This window comes from Nicotiana tabacum, chromosome 20 (genome assembly GCF_000715075.1).
Source record: "Nicotiana tabacum cultivar K326 chromosome 20, ASM71507v2, whole genome shotgun sequence".
NCBI classification, from domain to species: domain Eukaryota; kingdom Viridiplantae; phylum Streptophyta; class Magnoliopsida; order Solanales; family Solanaceae; genus Nicotiana; species Nicotiana tabacum.
Genome location: NC_134099.1, coordinates 141489784 through 141513544, shown reverse-complemented (window position 1 = coordinate 141513544; position 23761 = coordinate 141489784). Strand labels below are relative to the sequence as shown.

Sequence of the window (23761 nt, the reverse complement as noted above, 5' to 3'; positions counted from 1 at the left end):
GTTCCTACCAGGGCTCCGGCATGACGTTATGTTATGCTAAGCTGTAAAACCTAGGTGTTTGTTCTAGACTTGGCTTACCCGAGCGGACAACTCGAGCCAAGGATGGGAGCTGTGTACCGGTAACCAAAAGGCCATCCGATTTTGCAACTCCTCCGAATCCTCGTTCTATTTTGGCATATGACACTAACAGAAAGAAGCCACGACCAGTGTGCGCTTCTCAAGAGAGAAGAGGAGGGTTTCGGCACAGTTTATATGTACAGTTCAAATAATATCAAAGCAGTAAAAGCAACATTTAGCACCTTAGGCTCAAACATGTAAAAAAAAATCAGATAATAAATAAAGCTAAATAATAACAATTATTTCAAGCTCGAATTCTTAACCCTGAACCAGTGGTTCTGGGACACCAATCCCCAGCAGAGTCGCCAGAGCTGTCACACCTCCTTTTTACGCACCCGAGGGGGCGCATGGGAGTTTTTTCCAATTAAAGGACAATCGAAACGGGATTCGTTTATTTATTTCAGAGTCGCCACTTGGGAGATTTAGGGTGTCCCAAGTCACCAATTTTAATCCCTAATCGAGGAAAAGAATGACTCTATATTACAGTCTGCGTACCAGAAATCTAGATAAGGAATTCTGTTAACCCGGGAGAAGGTGTTAGGCATTCCCGAGTTCCGTGGTTCTAGCACGGTCGCTCAATTGTTATATTCGGCTTATTTATCTGATTTTAAAATACAATTATGAACCAATGTGCAAATTTTAACTTTTAACCGCTTTATTATTATTGTTTTTACAAGAATGTGAACATCGCTTAAAACACGTCTTTGGACTGCGTCACATTGAAATGCACCCACAATCCGAAACATATTTTATTTGATGTTTTAGGATTTGGATTTAGGTCACATGAAATGCACACCCAAGTTTAAGAAAATAGATTATTAAACACGCGCCTAAAGAGACTATTGTGTTATTATTTTGGGGAAGGCCGTGAAATTCGCTAAACGGCCCTCCTGAATTCTAAGTAATTTAAAACAAGTATTTACTGAGGGCCCCACAATTTGTATTTTTATTCGGCGAGGCTCATCTCATTCTTATTTTTTTTTTTGAAGGAATTTGCAACGACGTGGAAATGCGTCTCGGGCCACGTCACAATCAATGTGCCCGTGACTAGAGACATATTTCGACTCCGTTGAGATTTGGATTTGGGTCACATAAATGTGCACCCGAATTAAGGAGAATAAATTATTAAGACGTGCCTAAAGCAACTAGCGTATTGTTGTTTGGGTAAGGCCGAAAAATTTGCTAAACGGCCTGTCCCGAATTCTAAGTGTTTTAATATATATACAGTTAGAGGGCCCCGCGGCTGTGTATATTTTTGTTTGACGAGGCTCGTCTCGTTCTACTTTTAAAAGGAATTCGCGACGTCATGGACATGCCTCTCGAACCACGTCACAATCAATGTACCCGTGATTAGAAATACATTTCGAATCCATCGAGATTTGGATTTGGGTCACATAAATGTGCACCCGAGTTTAAGAAGATAAGGTTTATTAAAGCGTATCCTAAAGAGACTAACGTGTAGTTATTTTAGGAGGGTTGTGAGGTTTGCTAAACAACCCGTCCTGGAAACTAAATGCTTCAATAATATACATTTAACAAGGGCCCCGCATCTGCGCGTTTTGTTTATTTTCATCGAGGCTCATCTCGTTCTTGTTTTAAAAGGATATCCTATAGCAACTACGTTTCTTGCCGTGTTTGTCTCTATCAATTGAAAAACAGTAGATAGTCCTAATTAATTACATGCTTGCAAGTTGTTTGTAACGGAATTCGGAAATGCTTAAAAAATCGGGACCGAAGCTGCGTGCACAGTCGGCCGAACAAATAATCATGGGCCCAAATCCAGCCCACGCGCGGTTGGCCAGACCTGGGCCACTGCTCGTTCGATGCGGGCCTGCCTGGTCTGTTTTCGACCTGGGCTCGACCTTCATGAGGTTGAGGCCCTGAATTTGTGTTCTTTATCTTGAAACATGGTTTTAAGAGTTATATATGGCAATTTATTGGAAAGGAAAGAACTTAATTTACAGTGTACAAATTTCATGCTTGGACTACATTACAGGCTCATACTACACTATTGAATTAAGTATGAGATACTACCTACTGCCTTGGGCATACTCTCATCATCAACCTATATACACATTCTAGCATCCGATTACCATGCATTGACATTTATAGGCATGAAGACTACCTCTAGTATCCATAACAAAATGTAAAACTATTACACATCACATGAATATTTAATGTAACAATCTATGTATAAGAGACATTCTTCAGGATCTTTCATTTTGATTCATGCTCATTTTTCCAATTACATTTTGACAGTGCATTGGTTGTGTACCTGGTATAAAGGACAAAGAAGAAAGGAATGATCAGCTGGGCAGTATGCAGTAAACACAGCAACAGCAGATACACAGCAACAGCACAGCAACAAACCAACAATCAAATGTTTTCCACAACCCACAGACAAACAGCAATGTTTCCTAGAACAAAGAACTAGCAGATAGTCGAATACCAAACCAGCAATCCCAGGAAAGAGTAAGGAAACAACAGAGATAGCAGAGTGTTCAATGCAGCAACACCAACAGTTCGACAATCCCAAGCAGCTCAGTTAATGCAAACAACAAAACCTGGCCAAGACAGCTTGACCAATATGAATCCTTACCCAACTTTTAGACAGTGTTTGGCTACAGTATTTACTGGAACTCTCTTATGTTTTCAGTCTTTTCTTTAAACTCACTAGACCTCTCTTCAAACTAAAAGCTTTCCAACCTTTTGTTTTCTCCCTTTTCTGAAGACTAAAAGTCCAGCCCTCCTTAGGTTCTCAAAGGACCTATTTATAAGTCAAATGACCCAGTGCAGTTAAGCTGCCCTCATGCTGCAACTTGCAGCCTGCCCATACTCTGTTAAACCCATGCTTGAGCATCTCTTGATGTCAGCCATTGGTTCCCCACGCCTGGTTTTGTTTAATCAAGAGTTATGGGCATCATTTTATTATTCATTTTAAGCCCCCATACCCTTGTGTCTTGTTCCCCATTGGTATTAGTTTAATCTTAATTAGTACCCTACTTGTCAGCTTCATTTAAACTAACCTTTTCTGCCCTTTTCAAACCCCAGATTACCCCTGTTTAACCTTGATTATTACTGCCCTGCCTATTGCAGCATCAGGGCACTTTGGGCTTTGATCATTCGATTTCAGAACTGCCCCAGCCTGGCTTTTTAATTGTTTACAATGTAGTTACAAACTAACATTCATAGGTAATGCCCAACATTCAAATCACAATACAGGCCCATTCAGAATATTTGAACATTCAGTCGTAGGAGACTAATCGACGACATTTATCAGGTCGACTACACTAATTATAACAGGTAATAATCAGTCGCTCATATAAACAATACGTTCAGGGACCTAAAGGGCATCAGACAACTTTTGTTCAATTACTGGGGGGCCTATATGAATTAACTCATTTGACGACTAATCTAATTGACGCACATGTATATCACAGAGTACATTTAGAACACAAACAGAAAACAACTGACCAAATAAGAGGCCTTTGACAGAGATGGGAGAAATCCGAATGAAAATAACAAAATAACAAACAAACATAACGAAGCATGCTGACAACTTAATTAGAACCAAACAAAGAGAAAAGGAAACTTACCGAAAAAGTTTGAAATCAAAACGGACCCAAATCAGACTCAACTTCGAACTCTTGAGGTCAAACAAACTTTAATCAGGGTGTTCTCACATGAGAACACCTTGATTAAGGTCTATTAGACCTCAAACCCTTGTCAAGACCGGCCGGATTCCCCAGGTGCATATGTTCTAAGGTCTGGATTTTCAGATCTGGATTTTTAGGAGTTGTGGGTAGATTCGGACCAAACCAAGCTTGGTTTGGTCATGAGGAAGGTCAGGGGAGTGTCTGATACAAAGATGGTGAGGTTTGGTATAGATCGAGTTTTGTCTCGAATCTTCAAATCCAGATTCGAGACGACAGGAGGTGATTCGAGGTTCATGGTTAGTGGATTCGTGTTCAGGGGAGTGAGGGGGTCTTAGGGTGTTCGGGAGGTGGCCACCGGCGTTCATGCCGCCGGGTTTTGGTGGAAGGGAAACTAGGGCGGCTTGCTAGGGTTTGGGGGTTTCAGGTTGGGGAAGGAGACGAGTGAGGGGTGGGGTTCGGATAGGGGGTGCGAGGTAAAGGGCTGAGTTTATATATGGGGAGGTTGATCGGATCTGAGCCGTTAGATCAGACGATCTCAACGGCTTGGATCTGATGGTGAGAAATGAAACGGGGTCGTTTGGTAGTTGAACGAGGTCGTTTGGTTTAAGTGAGGGGTTGGGTCAGATTGGTTATTGGGTCTGGTTTGAAAATGGGTTGCTGAAAGAGATCCTGAGCCGTTGGATTGGCCTGGACGGACGGCTCAGATTGATTTGCCTGAAACGGCGTCGTTTCAGGAGGTGCCTGGGCAGGCCTGGACTTGGACTGGGTCTGAGTGCTGGTTTGGGCCTGTTTTTTGTTTCATTTCTTTTGGGCCCAAACCGATTTTCCTTCACTCTTTTGCTTTTTTTTTTCTTTTAAACAAAAATGAGATAATAATAAAATAGTGAAATTAAAATCAACAACACTGTAACATTTCCACATAATTATCACAAAAAATATTTAAGTAAGTTAAATCACAACCTAGAACGAACGACGCGCATATATTTATATTTTTTGAATTTTCTTTTAACGACACATATTTTTTTGTATTTTGTTTGATAATGACTAAATGCGAAATGGACAGACCTACAAACGACTAATAACACATGTCACGAAAAAAAATCGAAAAATTGTACAGCGAAATCATTTGTCACTATTTTTATTTTTTGTTTTCCTTTTGGAGTGATTGCTCGTGAAGCAAAAATCGCGTGCTTACAAAAGGAATAAAGTTACCATAAATAATTAGCATTGTGGCTAAGTCAAGTGGCATATTCTAAATAGATTTAGACAAATCTAATCTATATCTATATTATATTAAAAGGAGAGTAGTATGCATTGTGGTTAAGTCAAGTAGCAAGATAAATAGAAGTCACTTGGCAATTTTTGGACAACATTAATAATTAGAAATTATATATAGAAACATAATTAATGGAAGTAGTTTAATGAATCTTATACATAATCTAAATAGATCTTAGACAAATCTAATCTATATATCTATAATTAAATTTATATTTATATTTGTATCTATATCTATATTTATATCTATATATTAAACTACTCATAAATTTTTTTCTATATTAACTAGAAATATGGAGGTGAAAAATTAATTAAAAACTATAATAAAAAAATAAAAATATATAAAGACGTAAATTGAGATAACCTATAACTATTTATACTTTGGAGTAAGTTAAAATATAGAATAAAACTAAAATTTACGTAAGATATTAAGGATTTATTGAGTTTAAAAATTAAATAATTTCAAGCAGCAAAATAAGATCTTACATAAAGTATACAAATTATTTATAAGGTAAGAGAAAAATTAAATAATCAACAAAAGATATTTTAATAACAAGAATAATAAATTCATATTAATACTGATAAATCGTGCGAACGAATATTTTATACGTAAATATTACTACAACATTTAGATATAATGTGTTCGAATCGAACAATTAAGAAAAATATTTTTATTTGATTATATTTGAATTAAGTTCGGTTAGTTTAATTTGAAAGCATAACATAATTTTTTTAAAATATGGTCCTATTAAAAAAAATAGAATGATAAAAATTATTTGAATTTGAGATGTGAAAGTTTTTAAATTTTTATTTATATTATATTAGAATGAGTGTGGCAAAAACAAATACTAAATTCAAACAGGCTAATAAAAATTCATATGACAATGTAATAATATTAGGTATTGAATAATATAAAATCAAAAATAACGAATAAGAGAAAAAATAAAAATTCAGATTTTTTATCATAGAAAAAAGGGTCAAACTTATTAAAATTTCAGACGAGAAAGTTTTTTATATTATACTAAGAAAAGTCATAATATATGTCCACATAACTCAAGTCCAATAGTTAAAATAAAAAACTAAAAAAATTGAACAATAAAAATAAATTAGAGATAATGTAAGGACATTTATAAATCATAAGTTTAGAAAATAAAATAAAATAAATATACAATATTTAAAAATATTATTAAATTTAAAATAATTTAAAATTTTCGAGCAATGTTTTTAAAACAAAATAAATATTTATTTCATAATTAAAAAAATTATATATTTATCTTATATTATTAAAGAAAAGTAGTTGATAATGATATTAAATAAATTTACAAGTTAATGAAAAGCCACATAAAATGTAATAAGACTATATATTAGATTAAAAAAAATAGCAAAATTATGTTAAATTATTAAAAATTTACTATTAGAAATTAAAAGAAAAGGCTATTTGAATTTGAGATTAAAAAGTTCTTAAAACTATGATGTGAATGCTCAAATTATGGATAATACCATGAAATTGAAGTCTTACTTATGAAAAATAAAACAATAATAAAAAATAAAATTTTTAATATAGGTAATTTTACAAAAATTAAATTTGTATCTTAAAACTAAAAAAGAAAGAAAATTTATGTAAAGAAATAAAATGACAGTGAAAATATTATTACAACATTTAGATATGTTCAAACAATTACGAAAATATTTTTCTATGATTAATATCTGAATCGAGTGCAGTTAGTTTGAGTTTGAATGCATAGCATAATTTTTTAAAAATGCGGTCCATTTTAGAAAATAGAATGATAAGAATTATTTGAATTTGAGATGAGATTATTTTTTTGTTTTTTAAAATATTATGTAAAGAACTAAAATGATAGTAAAAATATTACTACAATATTTAGAAATAATGTGTTCAAACAATTAAGAAATTTTTTCTATGATTAAATAAAATTTTAAAAATACAAAATAAATTTCTAATATTGGTAATCTTACTAATGAAAATTAAAAATTAAATTGTATCTTATAGCTAAAAAGGAAAGAAAATTTAACTTAATCTAATACAAAATTAATTATAAGAGAACTCAATACATTTGGAACATGATAATCAAATAGCTTATGTATTAATATTTTAGACTAATTAAGAGTTACAATTTAAAACAAAATATGATATTATTTTGGCTATAGGTAAAACATTAACATAAAAACTAATTAACATTTGTAATAGGAAGAGAATATACATAAAAAAAATAAAGGTAGTGTGAGGATACTTATATTTTAAATTAATTTAAAAATAGATAAAATAAAATAATTAAATTATATTTAAAAATATTACTGATAAATTTAAATGATTAAAATATTATGAGTAAGAGGATAAAAGCATAAAAAATACCAAATTTCAAGAATAAAATATTTATTTTTATTAAATACTATTAAAAGGATAAAAAGTAAGACATTAATTTAATTATAAGCTAATAAACAAATTATATTATAGTATAATAATATTAAATATTAAATAATACAATAACTATAAGAAAAGAACAAAAAAAAGAATTTATGTAAAAGCGATGTGATGAATAAGATATATTTGACGTCTAGATAAAAATAAAGTGATAATAAGAATTTTGTTAAGATAATATGATCTAATGTACTCGAACAAGATAGATCACAATATGACATGTTTAGTATTCTTTAATATCGACAGCGGAACGAAATACAAGTACCAAAATCAAGGGGTTAGGTTGATATAAATATATATTAAAAAGATTGGTTGTTCACTACGAGATTTGAACAATAATTTCATATCATATTTCATAATTAAATTCTCATGTTATATAATTTGTATCTGAGAGGTTTGTATTTTAAGGTTATTTGTACATGATTCAAACAATCTACATCGCAATTTGAAATAATTTATCCGTGTATCGCGCGGGTAGTGATACTAGTATATATATTAAAGGAATAAAGTTACCATAAATAATTAGCATTGTGGTTAAGTCAAGTGGCATAATCTAAATAGATTTAGACAAATCTAATAAGGATTAAGATAAACTAGATTTGATCAAATTTAGTTTATGGAGGAAATCAATTTAGATTGACTCATAATTTTATACTAAATAGATTTTGAAAGCTTTCCAAAAATAAAAAATCCTATTTAATAATTATTTACGATCAACATGATTGATTTTATTTTATTTCACAATTTTTAATTTTTGGAAACATTATGTAGAGAACGAAAGTGATAGTGAAATACTACTATAACAATTAAATATAATGTGTTCAAACAATTAAGAAAATATTTTTTACAATTTATATTTGAATTGAGTGCACTAGTTTAAGTTAAAAAGCATAACATAATTTTTTTGTAAAATGCGGTTCAATTTAAAAAATAGAAGGATATGCATATTTGAATTTGGGTTGATATACATATATAATTTTTAATTTTTATATGTATTATATTAGAATGGGTGTGATAGAAATAGATACTAAATTCAAACAAGCAAAATGAAAAGCCATGACAATGTAATAATATTAAATTTTGAATAATATAATAGAAAAAATAAGGTTCAAATAAAGAAAAAATAAAGGTAAAACTTATTTAAATTGCGACGAGAAAGCTTTTTTCCCTTTTATGATAAAAAAAGGTCACAATATGGATAAGGCCACATAACTCAAGTCTATTAGATAAAATAAAAATAAAAAATATACAATAATACAAATAAGTTAGAGATGATGTGAGAATATTTATAAATATTAGTTTTAAAATAATAATAAAGTAAATATAAAATACTTAAAAATATGACTAATAAATTTAAATAATTAAAAAAATTGAGAAATATTTTAAATAAAATAAATATATATTTCAAGATTAAAAAACTTACATATATATATATATATATATTACATCAAAGGATAGTAGTGGATAATGATATTAAATAAAGTGACAAGTTAATGAAAGTCACATAGAACCTAATAATACTATATATTAGATAACATAATGGTAATCTATATATATATTTTATCCGTCAATTAATTTATTTTTTATCCATATTAAATATGAATCGAGTCAAATATTCTATCTGTTTTTTCAGTATCCATTTTTGGCCCGTGTATATCCGATCCGACCCTCCTATTTCTATTGTTATCCTCTAGAAATATAGGTAGATGATGAGAAATTTTATTTTGAGCAAGACATGGCATATAATGCTTGAGTAAGGGTAATGTTTGCTTGCCAGATGGCACATGTAGGACCCTCGATTAATGAAAAATCCAAAAAATTACTCTCCTATGGTTATTCATATTATCCATGGCTGATCATTTTTTGGAGTATTTATAGTCTCCCAAACTTGAGGAACCTCCAATTTAAATTTTTGCAAATATAAAAGTTAAACTTATTGGCTATCTATTTTTAAGTAGATAATATGGATTTTATTCATATTTGACCCATTTTAAAAAATTGATTATTTAACCTATTTTTTAGCGGATAATATAGGTGAATAACTATTTTTTTTATTTGCCACCACTAGAATAAAATAAAAAATAGTTATTTTTCAAGCTAAAATCCGTCTTGGACAGCATAGCAGGGACAACAGAATGACAACCTGATTTAGGGATGTAACTATGTTGTAACTCCTTTTGATTCAAGTGCTCACTTTTTCTGGTGCAAAGTAACAATAATGTGATAAATCAAAAGAAATATACTAACTTAATTGAAAATTTAAGATATATGATTGCACTCGTCATGATATTATGTATGCAGTAAAGACTTAGCAGGTTTATAAGTAAATTAGGTTATGAACATTGACATACCATAACGAAAGTTTACTTGATATAAAAAATTATGAATTATTTATAAAAAAAATCCTACTGTACTCGGAGAATGTTGTGATACAGATTGAAAAACTTTATACATTTTTGCAGGAGAGCTTTTTCCAAAAAAAAAAAAAAAAAAAAGAAAGAAAAAGCAATCAAGTTTTTTTACAAATACTGTTTTTAGCCAAACAACAAGGTTTAAATAGTTTCAATTTTTAAAAAATTAAAATATTTACTGATTTTCTTTTCTTCTTTTGTTTTGGCAAAACCTCTCCCTCATATTTTGGTACTGGTATTTAAAACTTTGATTACGACTACAATCTACCAGTGCTCCTCTGTTCAACATTTCGCACACAGAGCAAGTGAGAGCGGAGCATCTACTTGGATAAATCAGTTCCTCTCATACTCATACTTGAGATTTTCCAATTTATTTATTACATCAGTTCTGTTACCTTTTCCTCCAATTCATTTTCATCACATTGATAACTGCAATTCATCAAAGTTCCAGAAACTTCCACTAACCATGATCTTGTCCACATGAGAATGTGTCCCAATATGTTGTTACTGAAGAGACAACCGTCGAATTCATATAGCTGATCTAACTTGTTTGTGACAGACGTAGTAGTAGTTGATGTGTATGTTGTAAATTAGGTCGATGATAATCGTGGTTGCGTGAAGGATTTGAATTGAAGGAGGTCCAAAATGAGCACGGAAAGGCAAGCCGCGGTGACGGTTCAGGACCTAGTAGAGGAAGCTAAGAAGCGAGTTGTTTTTTTGATCATATGCGCCATTGGACTGTCCTATCTCATGTCTCGTGAGTGTTCTTTCCCTCCAGCTCCTTTTTTTTCCCGTTCAGTTTGATCAATTTTCACTGACGAATTGCTGTTACTATTTCGTCTGCCGTAGTTTTATGTCGTAATTGCTGTGATTTTGTTGTATTGAGCCGAGGGTCTTTCGGAAACAGCCTCTCTATTGTGAACATAGGGGTAAGGACTTAGATGTCTAAATCAACTATAAATTGAGATTGTAGGAAATGTTTGTTTTCGGAAACAGCGCCCATTCATGAAATGTTACCTCACTAATGGGGTGAGTGGGCATATTCCTACAAAGAGGCTGCTTTTACGCCTCGTGACCATACTAATGACTACTCATAGTTCAAAGATTTAGGGTTTTAGAATGTGGCTCAATGGTAAAACCAAGAGGAGGAAGGGACCTTTCCTGTCGTCACTTCGCCACTTCAGCTGGTAGTTATGATGCTCATCTCGGGGCCTACTTAATACAGATGTCCTTGATATAGGTAAATGATTGATTGCAGGGGCGGGATGTAGAGTGTAATATATGGGTTCGGCAGGACCTAGTAGCTTTGGCTCAAACTCTGTATATATATTAAGAAATTCACTAAATATGTACAAATATTAAATTCCCAACTCAGTTATTAGCACTTGAGGTTGTTGTCCTAAACTCCCAAACTCATAAAGCTCAAATCATGAATCCACCTCTAGTTGATTGGAAAGCTTAGGCAGTAGTAGGACATTCCATGCAGATCTTTTTGAAACATGGTCCTCTCAAATCCCATATTTTCATGGGTAGGTAGGGTGAATTCTAAGGTTCCATATTTCGGTCATGAACATAGTTTGATCATGTTCATAATTATGGATGCGAAGTATGTAAGTGAAGAGTGGCGCATTTACCTCCTCTCCTCTTGAATTTACTTGATCTCGCTGCTCATTCCCTGTATTTTGAACTATGCTTCAAGTATTTGACCTCGCAAATTCTTTGCTTCCCATTCAACTACTCTGGTAAAAAGAGAGAAACGCAAGTCCTGTGGTAGCTTGAATCTGCTCGAAATTGCGCTGGCACAACTCTAAAAGCCCAAGTATCAGAGGGGTGACTGCTGAAACTAACTATGAAATGACAATTTAGGGTCACTTTAATGGAGAACTTCCTGGTGGCCTTTATAAACAAGCTTACTCATTATGAAGAATGAATTACTAAAATGTAAATGTTGCAAACTTGGAAAACCAAAAAAGGAGGGGGAAAATATAAAAGAACTGCGCCTCAAGTGTATTGACCTGTATCGGCTCGATATTGTTGGACTTTGAATTTGCTACCTTGTGTGAATTGGGGGTGTTAAATGTTTCCTTCTAAGAGCACTTTGACAGGGGTGCACCAGTAAATGACGTGGTTTGATTCCTGACATGTGCACAAAGAAGGACTCGCAAAATGATTAACCTTTCTCCTGATCACACGGGTTTATTCATCCAAAATATGATCATCTTTCCACTTGTGTTTGCTGTGCGCTGATTGTTGATTCAGATGAAGACGATTTCTATTTAAATATCCTGCATGCCGAGAAAAGTATTAGGTATACCATGCATGTTGAGTCGTCGACAGAAAGAAATTTAAGGGTTCTTTCTTCACTAGAAGGGCTACTATGCCAAAAATGATGTAGTTGAAAAAAGGTCCACATCCCACATGTCATTCCCTTCTAATTTGATTAATTCAGAAGTCTAATCTATTTACAATGCAAGAACGTCTAAGCCCACCAGATAGCGATTATTTGTTTCTCTATTTATCTCTACCCTCCTTTAGGAAGCACCACTACTGATCATTTTCGCGATCATTTGGATAATGTGTGGAATCACTGACGGAGGACACTAGTTTATGAAATTCATTATTCATGAAGAGAAATAGTCTGTGTTTCTCTAACATGCATTTATAATAGAATTTCTTTCTTGATTTGCGACAGAACATTTATAGATACTGATGGTTATGTTAAGATCTAGTACTTCTCCCGTCAATTATTCATGTGCCAATTTTGCATGACGCATAGGATTCACGATTCTCTTATAGTTTACTAGATTGGATACCATTTCAATGTCCACATAAGTCAACCAATAGATTGATGCAGGAAGGGTAATGAAGCCAATCTGAATAAGGAATACAACCTATAATATTTACGAGTGCAAGACAGTAAAAGAAGTCAAAAATGTTAGCCTTAATCACATGGCATATTTCTTTGCAACTTCGCTGAATACTTAAAATATGAAGGATCCAAGTTGAGAAGCATCCACTTGAAAAGTGCAGGTGAAAGTAGTCTCCTTTGATTTATAACCGATGAATAACTACTTAATTAAGATTGTGAAGACATGCATGGCTGGTCAAGCGGTAAAGTCAGAGACATGAAGATATATTCTAGTACCATGTGTATGCATTTTGCCCCGATTCAATTCTTATATAAAATTGTCTTTTTATCTTAGTATCTTTCTCTTGAAGTGAAATGTACTTTCTTGCTGGAAACAATCCATTTCAATTTGCAGCAAGATTTTACTTAAGTCTACTGAAGGATTTTATCCTTCTTCCTTGTGCTCAGAGAAATCATTTTTAAATATGGTTCGAGCATTTCAGTTGTTGCCATGGACATTCGTCTTGGGGGTTGAGTATGATGAGTAATCTACTTCGTTGATGTAGTGGAACAATTGTTGCAAGTTCTGCACTTAACTGCTTCAAATGTTTCCCAGTTATACAGTTTCTTGTGTTGTGGCCCACCCATGTAGGAGTTAAGTCTAAAAACCTACCCTTTTGTATTGCTGTCCTGACAAAGTTCTCTGTTTCTGTAATCATCTGCATGCTTCTTGAGAGATATTCTCTTTTGTTTATTCTTATAACTGCATTATGACTAAGCCTGGATGTTTGCAATCTGTTCAGTCCATTTCAAGTTAAACTTATAGTTGGCCCTTCTTTAGAACTTACTATGATGACATGCCTTATTGTCTGCCTTCTTCTCTCTATTTTCTCACCCTTGTCATTTTTCCATTGTTTTGCTTTGCAGTGACGAGCTCCTCAGTTTTTATCAACTTGCCTGCTGCTGCTCTCTTAATTGTTTTCCTTCGTTATCTGTCTCTTGATTTTGATGCACGGATGAAAGCTGCTACATATAAAAGAAAGTCATCCGTATCAAACAACACTTCTCAGAGGAAACATATTGATGCTCCAAGAGCAGTTAATGAGAAGGCCAATTGGAGGAAGAAAGCAAATTCACCTGCTGTAGAAGAAGCAATAGATCACTTCACCAGGCATATAGTTTCTGAGTGGGTGACAGATCTCTGGTACTCCCGCATAACTTCTGATAGACAGGGATCTGAGGAACTTGTGCAGATCATGAATGGTGTACTAGGGGAAATCTCATGTCGCGCGAGAACTATTAATCTTATAGATCTTTTCACAAGGTTTAAAATTTTAGTTCCTGGATGTTGCTGAAGATTTCCTCTTTAGCTTACTTTTGATCTTAAGGAAGTCAGCAACTGAAAACATGCAGGGATATTATCAGTCTAATATGCACTCATTTGGAGCTGTTTCGTGCAAGCAAGATGAGGATTCTGAAGAAACGGCCAAGATCCTTGACAATTGAAGAGCTTGATGTGGAACTTAAACTGGTGTTGGCTGCAGATGACAAGTTACATCCTGCTTTATTTTCTCCGGAGGCTGAGCACAAGGTAATTTCATTTTTTATGATATCCTAACAACTGATAATCCATTGATTTCTAAAAGCCTTTTTGGTTAGGATGGTTTTATTTATCTTATACTAATCTTCTTCATCTGCAGGTTTTCCAGCATCTCATGGATGGTCTCGTTTCATACACTTTTGAGACAGAGGAGGTGCAGTGCTGTTTATTCCACTACATTGTCAGGGAGCTTCTTGCTTGTGTTGTAATACGACCAGTGTTAAATTTAGCGAACCCGAGGTAACTGCTTCCTAGATCTTGCTTGTTGTAGTCAAATTTTGTTTCTGCTCTTTATTTGTTCACAAACTTTTGTCAGGTTCATTAACGAGAGGATTGAGTCTTTAGTTGTTTCTATAAATAAGGCCGATAAAGGAACCACAGCAACAGAAACAGAACCACAGTCCATGCCGATTGGATCTGGTAAAATACCGGCAGATCATTTTTCTCAGGTTTTAGATCCTTCTGCTAAGGGTGTAGAACTTGTACAATTGAAAAAAAACCAACCTAATAATACTGAGGAGCATGCCATGGACAGTGTGAATGTAACAGATTTATCAAAGGACCCTTTGCTTTCGATTGATCCTCGGTCTACTCGTTCTTGGAGTTCTTTGCCATCAGAAATCGATGCAGATGATGGAAGAGGTATTCAGAGACACCACTCTGGAGGAGAGTGGGGTGAAATGCTAGATTTGCTTTCTCGTAGAAAGACCGAAGCCCTTGCTCCTGAAAATTTAGACAACATATGGGCAAAAGGCAGAAACTATAAACGGAAAGAAGAGGCCAATCTAGCATCTGATACACTCAAAAAGAGTTTATTGGTAAGTGCACCAAAACTGCTGGGACACTCAAAGGAAGCTAAACAGAAAGAGAGAGAGAGAGAAAACAAGATTGGAGCTAAGCATTATGTGAAGGACAATACTTCCTCGCAGGGTGATTTGAACAGACCAAGTTATCCTCCAGATTACTTGTATCAAGACGAAAATGAACATAACTCAGATGACCTTGAATCAGAGAGCAGTAGTTCTTACACTACTGAAGATGAAGAACCTAGCACTGTGACAGGTCTTGACTCTCCTGGCACCCAAGTGTGGGATGGGAAAAATATAAGGAATGTGAATCACATTCATCATCCACTTGAAAATAATGAAGGCCATAAGAGAAGAAAAGGAAAATCTGGTAAAGTACATATCCGCTCTAAACACTTAAATAGAGTACTGTCTGGGCGGAAAAGGTCTAGAGTAAGCAACCAAACAGGGCATGTGTGGCAAGAGATACAAAGAACCAGCTTCTTACTGGGGGATGGGCAAGATATATTAAACTCCAAAGAAAATGTGAAACTGGATGGTTTAAGTGATGACTCTGAGACAGAAATATTCGGTAGAATTTCTAGTGACACAACTGCATCTGCATCATCATCTGCCTTGTCGAGAAGCATTTTGGAAAATCTTAATATGGGTCCTCATTCTGCAAAAGGTTCTGTAATTGCTGATTCTTTTTTGAAATTAAGAAGTGAGGTATAGATTTGATTGCCATCCTTTTTTTCCATTTTACTTGACTTTCTGGATAACTCAAATGGTCTTGGATTTCTACTGAATTAGCCTTTTTTCTGTTGCAGGTCCTGAGTGCAAATATTGTAAGAAGTGGCTCCAAAACTTTTGCTGTTTATTCCATATCTGTTACAGATATGAACAATAATAGTTGGTCTATCAAAAGAAGGTGGAGTGATGTGAACTTTATGCTGATAGGCATTGTGAAGATCGCTCTTTCGTAGAGATTGTCATCTGAAGAGTCTCTTGCATCAAATTTAACTTTTGGCTGCTAGTTGCAGGTTTCGACATTTTGAGGAGCTACACTGGCGTCTTAAAGAGTTTCGGGAGTACAATCTTCATTTACCTCCCAAGCATTTCCTCTCTTCAAGTCTGAATGTTCCTGTCATTCGAGAACGGTGCAAATACCTTGACTTGTATTTGAAGGTGATACTTTAACAGATGGCATCTGAAAGTCCCTTTCTAAGCCAATCAATATTACGTTCTTCTCTAGATCAAAGTGCATCATGTTATACACATTTACTATTATATCTAAATAATGCTGAAATGTTATTCTCACTCTATTTCCCTTTTCATTATTGTTATACTTTTGCACTTTACCTTGATCTTAGTTCTTTAATAGTATTTGGACTTTCATCTCTGCCAAGGAGTGTCTTTTGTTCCTGAAATCAATGAAATACCACCAGTTCCACTGCTATTTGGATGTCATGGGGTGCCAAGAAAAGTTTTAGATTAATCAGGAAACTGGGTTTTGGTATATAATCCTCTAAAAGATCTTGTTCACTTTAGTCTGCTGTAGCTTTTATTTCTTTTCTCTAATGTTGTCTTTATTTTTTATTTGGCTTCTGTTTCTGCTTTCCTCAGAAGCTTCTGCTGCTCCCAACTGTTTCCAATTCCATCGAAGTATGGGACTTCCTCAGTGTGGATTCACAGGTTGAAAATATTTTCAGCTCACAGGTTTCTTAGTCTGGATTGATTTTAGAACAAAGAGAGTTGATTTTGCCTTCTTCTTTCTTTTTTCTTTTTTTGGTTATGCAGACATATAGCTTCTCAAACTCCTTGTCCATAATTGAAACATTACCAGGTGAGTAAATTGAGTTCGCATGATGAGGGGGAAAAAGGATGGGGCTCTGTCCTATGTGTTAGTCATAAATAGTTTATATGGATATTCGATTTCAGTTGACCTGGATGGCACTGTACGTCAAACGAGTAAAGAACCTCCACCAGGTATAAACCCTCGAACGGATCTCTTATCCTCCAAGGGGGAGCGTTCTAATACTGAAAGCAAGAATCCAACTTTAAGGATGGAGCAAGATCATTCGGTACATGAATCCGGATTAAGGAAAAACTATGTCGCACTCTCTCCTCCAAAAAGACCTCTCAAAGAACCTTTTGAGGATTCAACTAGGGACCATAAGGTGCATACAAATAGAAAATCAACCCCAAACATGCAGACGTCATCAAAACCAGTTGAAACTAACTCACATGCATCACCTGAATCTCTCGTTGATGTTCCCATTGATCCCGCCTTTCCCAGTGAGGTAGTCACTATCGACTTTTCTAATTTTCTAAGCATATATATCCTTTCACTATTGAACTCTAAAGAATAGATTTCTTATGATTCAAATTGATTATTGAAAGATAAGAACGCTATTTTATTTAAGTATGCTCTTTATATTTGATATATTTTCCTAGTAGTGAGTTGGAAGCGGTTTTAGCCTGATAATTATCAAATTGGCTCTAAACCTCATTTTTGTTTCACTGTAGTGGGTGCCACCAAATTTAAGCGTGCCTATATTAGATCTTGTTGACGTCATTTTTCAGCTCCAAGATGGTGGATGGATCAGGTATCATTTACTTATGCAACTTACAAATTAAGCTGTTGGACTTGATTATAAATGCACTTGTGTCATGGACTTCACTGGACCTATTGACTTGTGTGCATTTTAGGAGGAAGGCGTTCTGGGTGGCTAAACAGGTTTTACAATTGGGAATGGGTGATGCATTTGATGATTGGCTGATTGAGAAAATCCAGCGTCTGCGCAGGGGTTCAGTTGTTGCTGCAGGTATCAGACGTGTTGAACAGGTAATTTTCAAGTGTCCTGACTTATTTGTTTATTTTTTCTGAAAGACAGATGCTAATGACAATTCGATTTGCATGTGGACTAGTATTTATTGTAGCTCACTGGATTAATGCCATTACCTCTAGAATTCCTCCAACATTTCTTAATTCGAAAAATTCTTTTGTCCAATTTTTGTTCTTTTCTGATCCTGCTCTGTGTTCTTTATTCCCTTTTTTGGAGTGGGGGTGGGGCATTTAGTTTGCGCAGCCATCAGTCATCCCTGCACTTTATTGCTGTATTTTGCACATATGCATTCAAACGAAAGAAGTGGTTCATTGAGACTAATATCCTACCAATGTCGGATTTAGTACTACCTATTTTAACTTTGTGCTCCATGTAGATTCTCTGGCCAGATGGTATATTCATTACAAAGCACCCGACACGTCAACGTCCTGGACCCTCTCCATCCCCTAATTCTCCTCAAGGCCAAGTTTCCACTCCATTAAGTTCACCTTCGGTAGAGGATTCACTGAAGCTGGATGAGATGCAACTGCAGGAAGCACAACGACGTGCAAAACTTGTTTATGAGCTAATGATTGGTGGGTTATTTTAATTTACCATGTTCTGTTGGCTATACACATTCCAACACTTGATCATAATCCATATCTCTACTCTGCAACTGTTTGACTCCTATATCATTTGCAGATAAGGCACCAGCTGCTATTGTAGGGCTTGTTGGTCACAAGGAATATGAACAATGTGCAAAGGATCTTTATTACTTCATCCAGGTGATTTTTCCCGCAGTGCATTTAGAACTGCTTATGAGATTATTTCTTTTTTCCTTTTGTGATTGATAGCCTTTAGAAGTCTTTTTTCATCTTTGTTTCTGTTTTTGGCTTTTTCTAAATAATATCAACTAATTTAGGGACTTGTTTCTTGTACAGTCATCCGTGTGTATAAAGCAGTTAGTCCTTGATCTTTTTGAGTTACTACTGTTGTCCGCGTTCCCAGAGCTGACTTCTGTATTTAACGCATTGCACGAGGAGAAGGGGAAGTTTGGAGAACTCAAAATAGAATAGATGTATCAATTTCCAAAATGTTGGTTATACAATTTAAGGAAAACTGTAAAGAAAGTTTTTTTATTTTTTCTTTGTTAATAATCATTGTAAAGGTTTTGTTCAGGGATTTTACGAAGGACTTATGTGTAGGATTCTCTTTTCTTCTTGAGAAGTCTCCTTGATGTGCATCCAGAGGCAGAAAATCATGACGGGTGTAGAATATTTTACTCATTATCCCGTTGCCAACAATGTTGGAACACTATAGTTGGAGGTCAATGAAGATAAGCTCAATTGAATCGCCATGCCAAAGCAATGACTCGTTTTAAAGACAAATTATTAAAGTATTGAAATGAAATGAACACAAAGGAAGCAGAATGGATACAAAAAGTTCATATTAGTGAAGCTAGATAGCTCGGCATAGAGGCATAACATATTAATTGACAAAATTCACTGTTTACTCTCAAACCTATAGAGAATATGTTCACATAACTAATATCAATCTGTGTTGAGGTCGAGAACGAATTAGACATTCTGATTAAAAATCAGACTTCTATTAGTGGATCAACCCCTGAAGATACCCAGCTCACCTCTCTATTTCCCAACAAAGGCATCCCTAAGTTAATGCTTCAGCCATAGCTTCATCTAATCATCTTACAGTCGTTGTACGCACCGAGAAAAATACTTGTTCCTTTGAATTTTGATAGCTCTCGATCCATTTATGGATCTGACACCAAATCTTTACGTCGTGGTTCTCTATGCGCATTTGACAAGCTAAATGTAGATGGTTACATGGTTGACTTGCCTCACAGTTTTCTCAGGGGAGGGTTTTGGCCATGTTGATCACAAATTCCCTAGCCAACCACAAAATCACTCTTCCGTTTTCGACCCAGAATGATATATTGCAAACAACCCTTCAAACATTACGATGCAACACACGAACCAAAATGATATATTGCAAACAACCCTTCAAACATTATGATGCAAAACATGAAGACTGGTAGGTGATTGAATCTAAATACCGTGCACAAGACAATCTCAAATTTAAAACATGCAAAAACTTGTCATATCTGCAATAAAAATAATGGAAAACCTGAGTTTTGTTCTTTCTTCTTTTACTTTTTTGGGGGGTTACGGGGGAGGTCGGAATTATGTTAGAGTGAGTCAGCATGTCACACAAAGATTAACTACTATATGAATTATTGATAGGGAAAGGCACCACAATACAAGTCATTATATTGGAAAGGAGCAAGTCCCCCATACTAATTCATTGAGTCACCATAGAGACACCCCAAACGTTAACAAAAGCTTAGAACACCAAATCTAGCCATGGGCGAGAAAAGAAGATCCCAATACTAGGAGGAAGAATATAACATTCTCATTTCTTTCCGCTCTTTTTCAGGCCAGCACCACCAATGGAGCCTTTCGCAGCCTTTGCCTTGAGCTCCTTTAGTGCCTGCAAAATCACAAAAATAAAGGGTTAATTGAATCAGAATGATTGGTGTATCCACAGGCTGCAAGCACCGGAAGAATGAGTTTACCTTTTCCTCTTCCTTCTTCTTTGCAAGGAAAGCCTTGTCATTCTGCAGATAAATCGAACACATACAATTAGAGAGAGCAGCAAACATCACATGGAAGCTCATACACCAGAGACAAATACTTACTACAGTGGATACCAAATTCTGAGCATGAAACATGACCAATAATAACAAACGTTTCATTATTAGTCATCTGCTCGCGCTTCTTCATAGAAGAGTTAGCAAATATTATCCTGACTAGTAGAGAATCTCTGAAGGTGAACATCTAAATATATCTTCCTCAAAAGAGCCAAATAACTTGCATAACAATCTTCACTAGCTTCACTGACGTAGATACGTATGAATAGGGGTAGAACTATAGAGGACATTATCAACACTGCCCTGTGCCCATCAATCAACTACGCCCCAACTTGAAACCAGTTGGGTCGTCTACATGAATCTTTTAATTATTTCCACCAAACAAAAAGAAATCTTTTAATTATTCCGCTCACCCTACCCCACACCCATATCAACCAAAATAATGTTGTACCCTCTCTGTACCACTTGCAACCCTACTGAGAACACAACAAAACTCACATGAATTCTCCACAAATTTGCTCTCTTTTTTCCTTTGTTTCTTCAATGTTCCCTTTCCTCGTTAAATCTCTTTTCCATTTTCAAAGTGCTTCCAGAAAAAGTTAAGAACCTTTTTATGCAGATAGAAAGTATACCATATTACCTGCAAAATAGTCACTAAACTCTAACAATAAGTTTTCTGCATACAGGCTGGATCTCTAGTCCAACTTCCGCCTTGCTATCTATAGGGCCGAGGCTTAACTATAACCATAAATTCTAAGATTGATAGCTAGTTCACATCTCTAGCTAAAATTGTCCAGCAGTATCATAGTAGTTGGGGTCGGCTATATGAATCCTCACTGACCATGTTACTTCATATAAGCTCACCTCAGGCCAATGCTATTTTAAAAAGACGTACTAAAAGTTCTTTATATTTGCTAAGGAAAGGCTAAAACAACTCCTATATAACAGAATAGGATATAAAGTAAAAATCTTAACATGACTAAAACCTTATCCCCCCCCCCCCACCCCCCCAAAAAAAAGAGAAAAAATTCAGCTGATACGCACACACGGGCATATCAGTCAGCTAAGTCTCAATCTCGAATAAGTTGGGGGTCGGGTATACAATCCTTTGTTCCAATTCAAAGGATGCATCCCTCATAAGTACAGACTATATATCTACCCAAATATGAGAGTTCAAATCACTATTACCTCTATTTGAATCAAAGTTTCTCAACACAAATTCAAGACATAAAATAAACAATATATTGGACACACGGATTGTAGTCAAAACACGATATCTGCAAAATAAGTAAAAGGATGGACGCAGAAATAAAATAAAATAAAATAAAATAAAAAAATCTTCCACTAAATTACCTCGTCGTATTCCTTCTTTTCACTCTTTGGTGCCTTCAAAGGCTTTGCCTTTCCACCTGTTCCACAAAAAGAAAAATCAGTGAGAAAATCAATTCAGTTCTTAGCCTTTCTTCGACAAAATCAATCAACCAACCACACCTCAACCCCAAATTAATTGGGCCAGATATATGTCAAAAATAATCAAAAATCAAATCTTTGAAAATCAATAATTATAGAAAAGGCGATTAAAAGTTAAAAAAGAGAAGAAAAGGGAGATTAAGGAGTGTACCTTGCTTAGAAGACATGGTTGATTTTCTAGGGTTAAGAGTTTGGATCTGATTATCGGTTAATTAGAGAATGCAAATACCTTCTCCTAACCCACACAGCTCTTTTGTAAAGTGGCGTTGGAATTTTCTGGACAGTCGCATAAATTTATAACATTGGTGTACAACCGTGGAATTATTGGGGTGGGAATAAAAGTTATGCATTTACTGTTTTACCCTCTTTGGCTGAAGTATCAATGTTTGATTATGAGGGGGCTTTTAGGTATTTGAATAAAGGAATCTGCCTATTAGGAGTAGGGCTAGCGCATCATTCCTTTAGCAACTTGCTTTCTTTTCTTGTTCCTTTTTTTTTTCTCCCACGAACCCTACGATCACACTTACGAGTAGTTTGATAGGATATATATAACAATATTGTGTATTAGTAATACATTAGTTTGTAACACAAGCATTAATTATGCAAAAATTATTTCTTATTCGATGTTTTGTGATGTGTTAAAAATTAAAATGCATTGTATAATTTTTAAGAAATTAGTTGTTTACAAAAATGGCCTCTATATTCTTTAGCTTTAAGAGATTTTAAGAATAATTTTATCTTTACCAATGCATGCATTAATAGCCTTGGTATTACTAATACCATAGTTTGCTATGTATTAGTTATACATAGGATAATATCAAATAGGTGGTATAAGTAATACTTGCATTAGTAATACATAGGTTGAAAAAAGTATGCCAAACAAGGGATTAGTAATATACTAAAAGCTAATGCATGCATTATTTTTTCTAGTGCATCCTACCAAACGACTCCTTAGTACGCGTTTGGACATAAGAATTGTGAAATTCCAGAAAAAAGTGAATTCTTTTTCAAGTAAAAATAATATTTAAAAATTAAAGTTGTGTTTGGACATAAAAACAATTTGGAACTATTATAAAATTTTTGTGAGTGATTTAAAGTGAAAATTTTAAAAAATAGCCTTTTGGAGTTTTTCAAATTTTTGAAAAATTTCAAAATTGACCTTCAAGTGAGACCCTCTTTCCCCTTCACTCTTTATTTTAAGTTCCGAAATTCTTTCTCAAATGATGAACAATCTTCATAATAGAGCGGGTTACAAAAGTTTTTATATGAATACTAATTGTCCTAAAGTTAACCATCTTTCTTTTGCAGATGACACAATTCTATTCTGTAATGGAAACAAGAGGTCCATGAGATTGGTATTGAGTACCTTAACTAAATATGAGAAGATCTCTGGACAACTCATCAATAAGAACAAGAGTTGTTTTGCAATAAGCATCAAGACCAATTTGGTCATTATCAACAGAATGAAGGCTATCACTGGCATGAAATACCAAAAGTTCCCCATTAAACATCTGGGATGCCCTCTCACAATAGAGAAAAAGAAGATTGAATTTTATTCAAATATTGTAAACAAAGTCATTGGTAGAATCAAAAGGTGGCATACCAAACTCCTCTCCAATGGGGGAAGAGTCATCCTTATCACACATGTTCTTCTAGCTCTCCC

General features: G+C 34.5%; 1 protein-coding gene and 1 long non-coding RNA gene across 2 annotated transcripts; one reads left to right on the top strand and one right to left on the bottom strand.

Moving 5' to 3' along the window:
* The first annotated feature begins 9948 nt into the window (after positions 1-9948).
* On the top strand, positions 9949-19201 carry LOC107766178 (uncharacterized). The gene is made up of 15 exons (XM_016584921.2): positions 9949-10656; positions 13675-14071; positions 14161-14338; positions 14448-14587; positions 14664-15861; positions 15963-16063; positions 16176-16320; positions 16759-16827; positions 16933-16978; positions 17074-17435; positions 17662-17741; positions 17845-17980; positions 18358-18556; positions 18663-18745; positions 18902-19201. Exons 1-15 carry the CDS (start codon positions 10545-10547, stop codon positions 19034-19036), a joined length of 3381 nt encoding a protein of 1126 aa, XP_016440407.1. The 5' UTR covers positions 9949-10544; the 3' UTR covers positions 19037-19201.
* Positions 19202-20184: 983 nt separating this feature from the next.
* On the bottom strand, positions 20185-22394 carry LOC107766177 (uncharacterized). Its single transcript, XR_001643608.2, has 4 exons — positions 22250-22394; positions 21982-22037; positions 20554-20595; positions 20185-20468 (listed from the first exon to the last, which is right to left on the bottom strand). It is a non-coding gene; the product is annotated as an uncharacterized LOC107766177 (long non-coding RNA).
* Positions 22395-23761: the final 1367 nt, after the last annotated feature.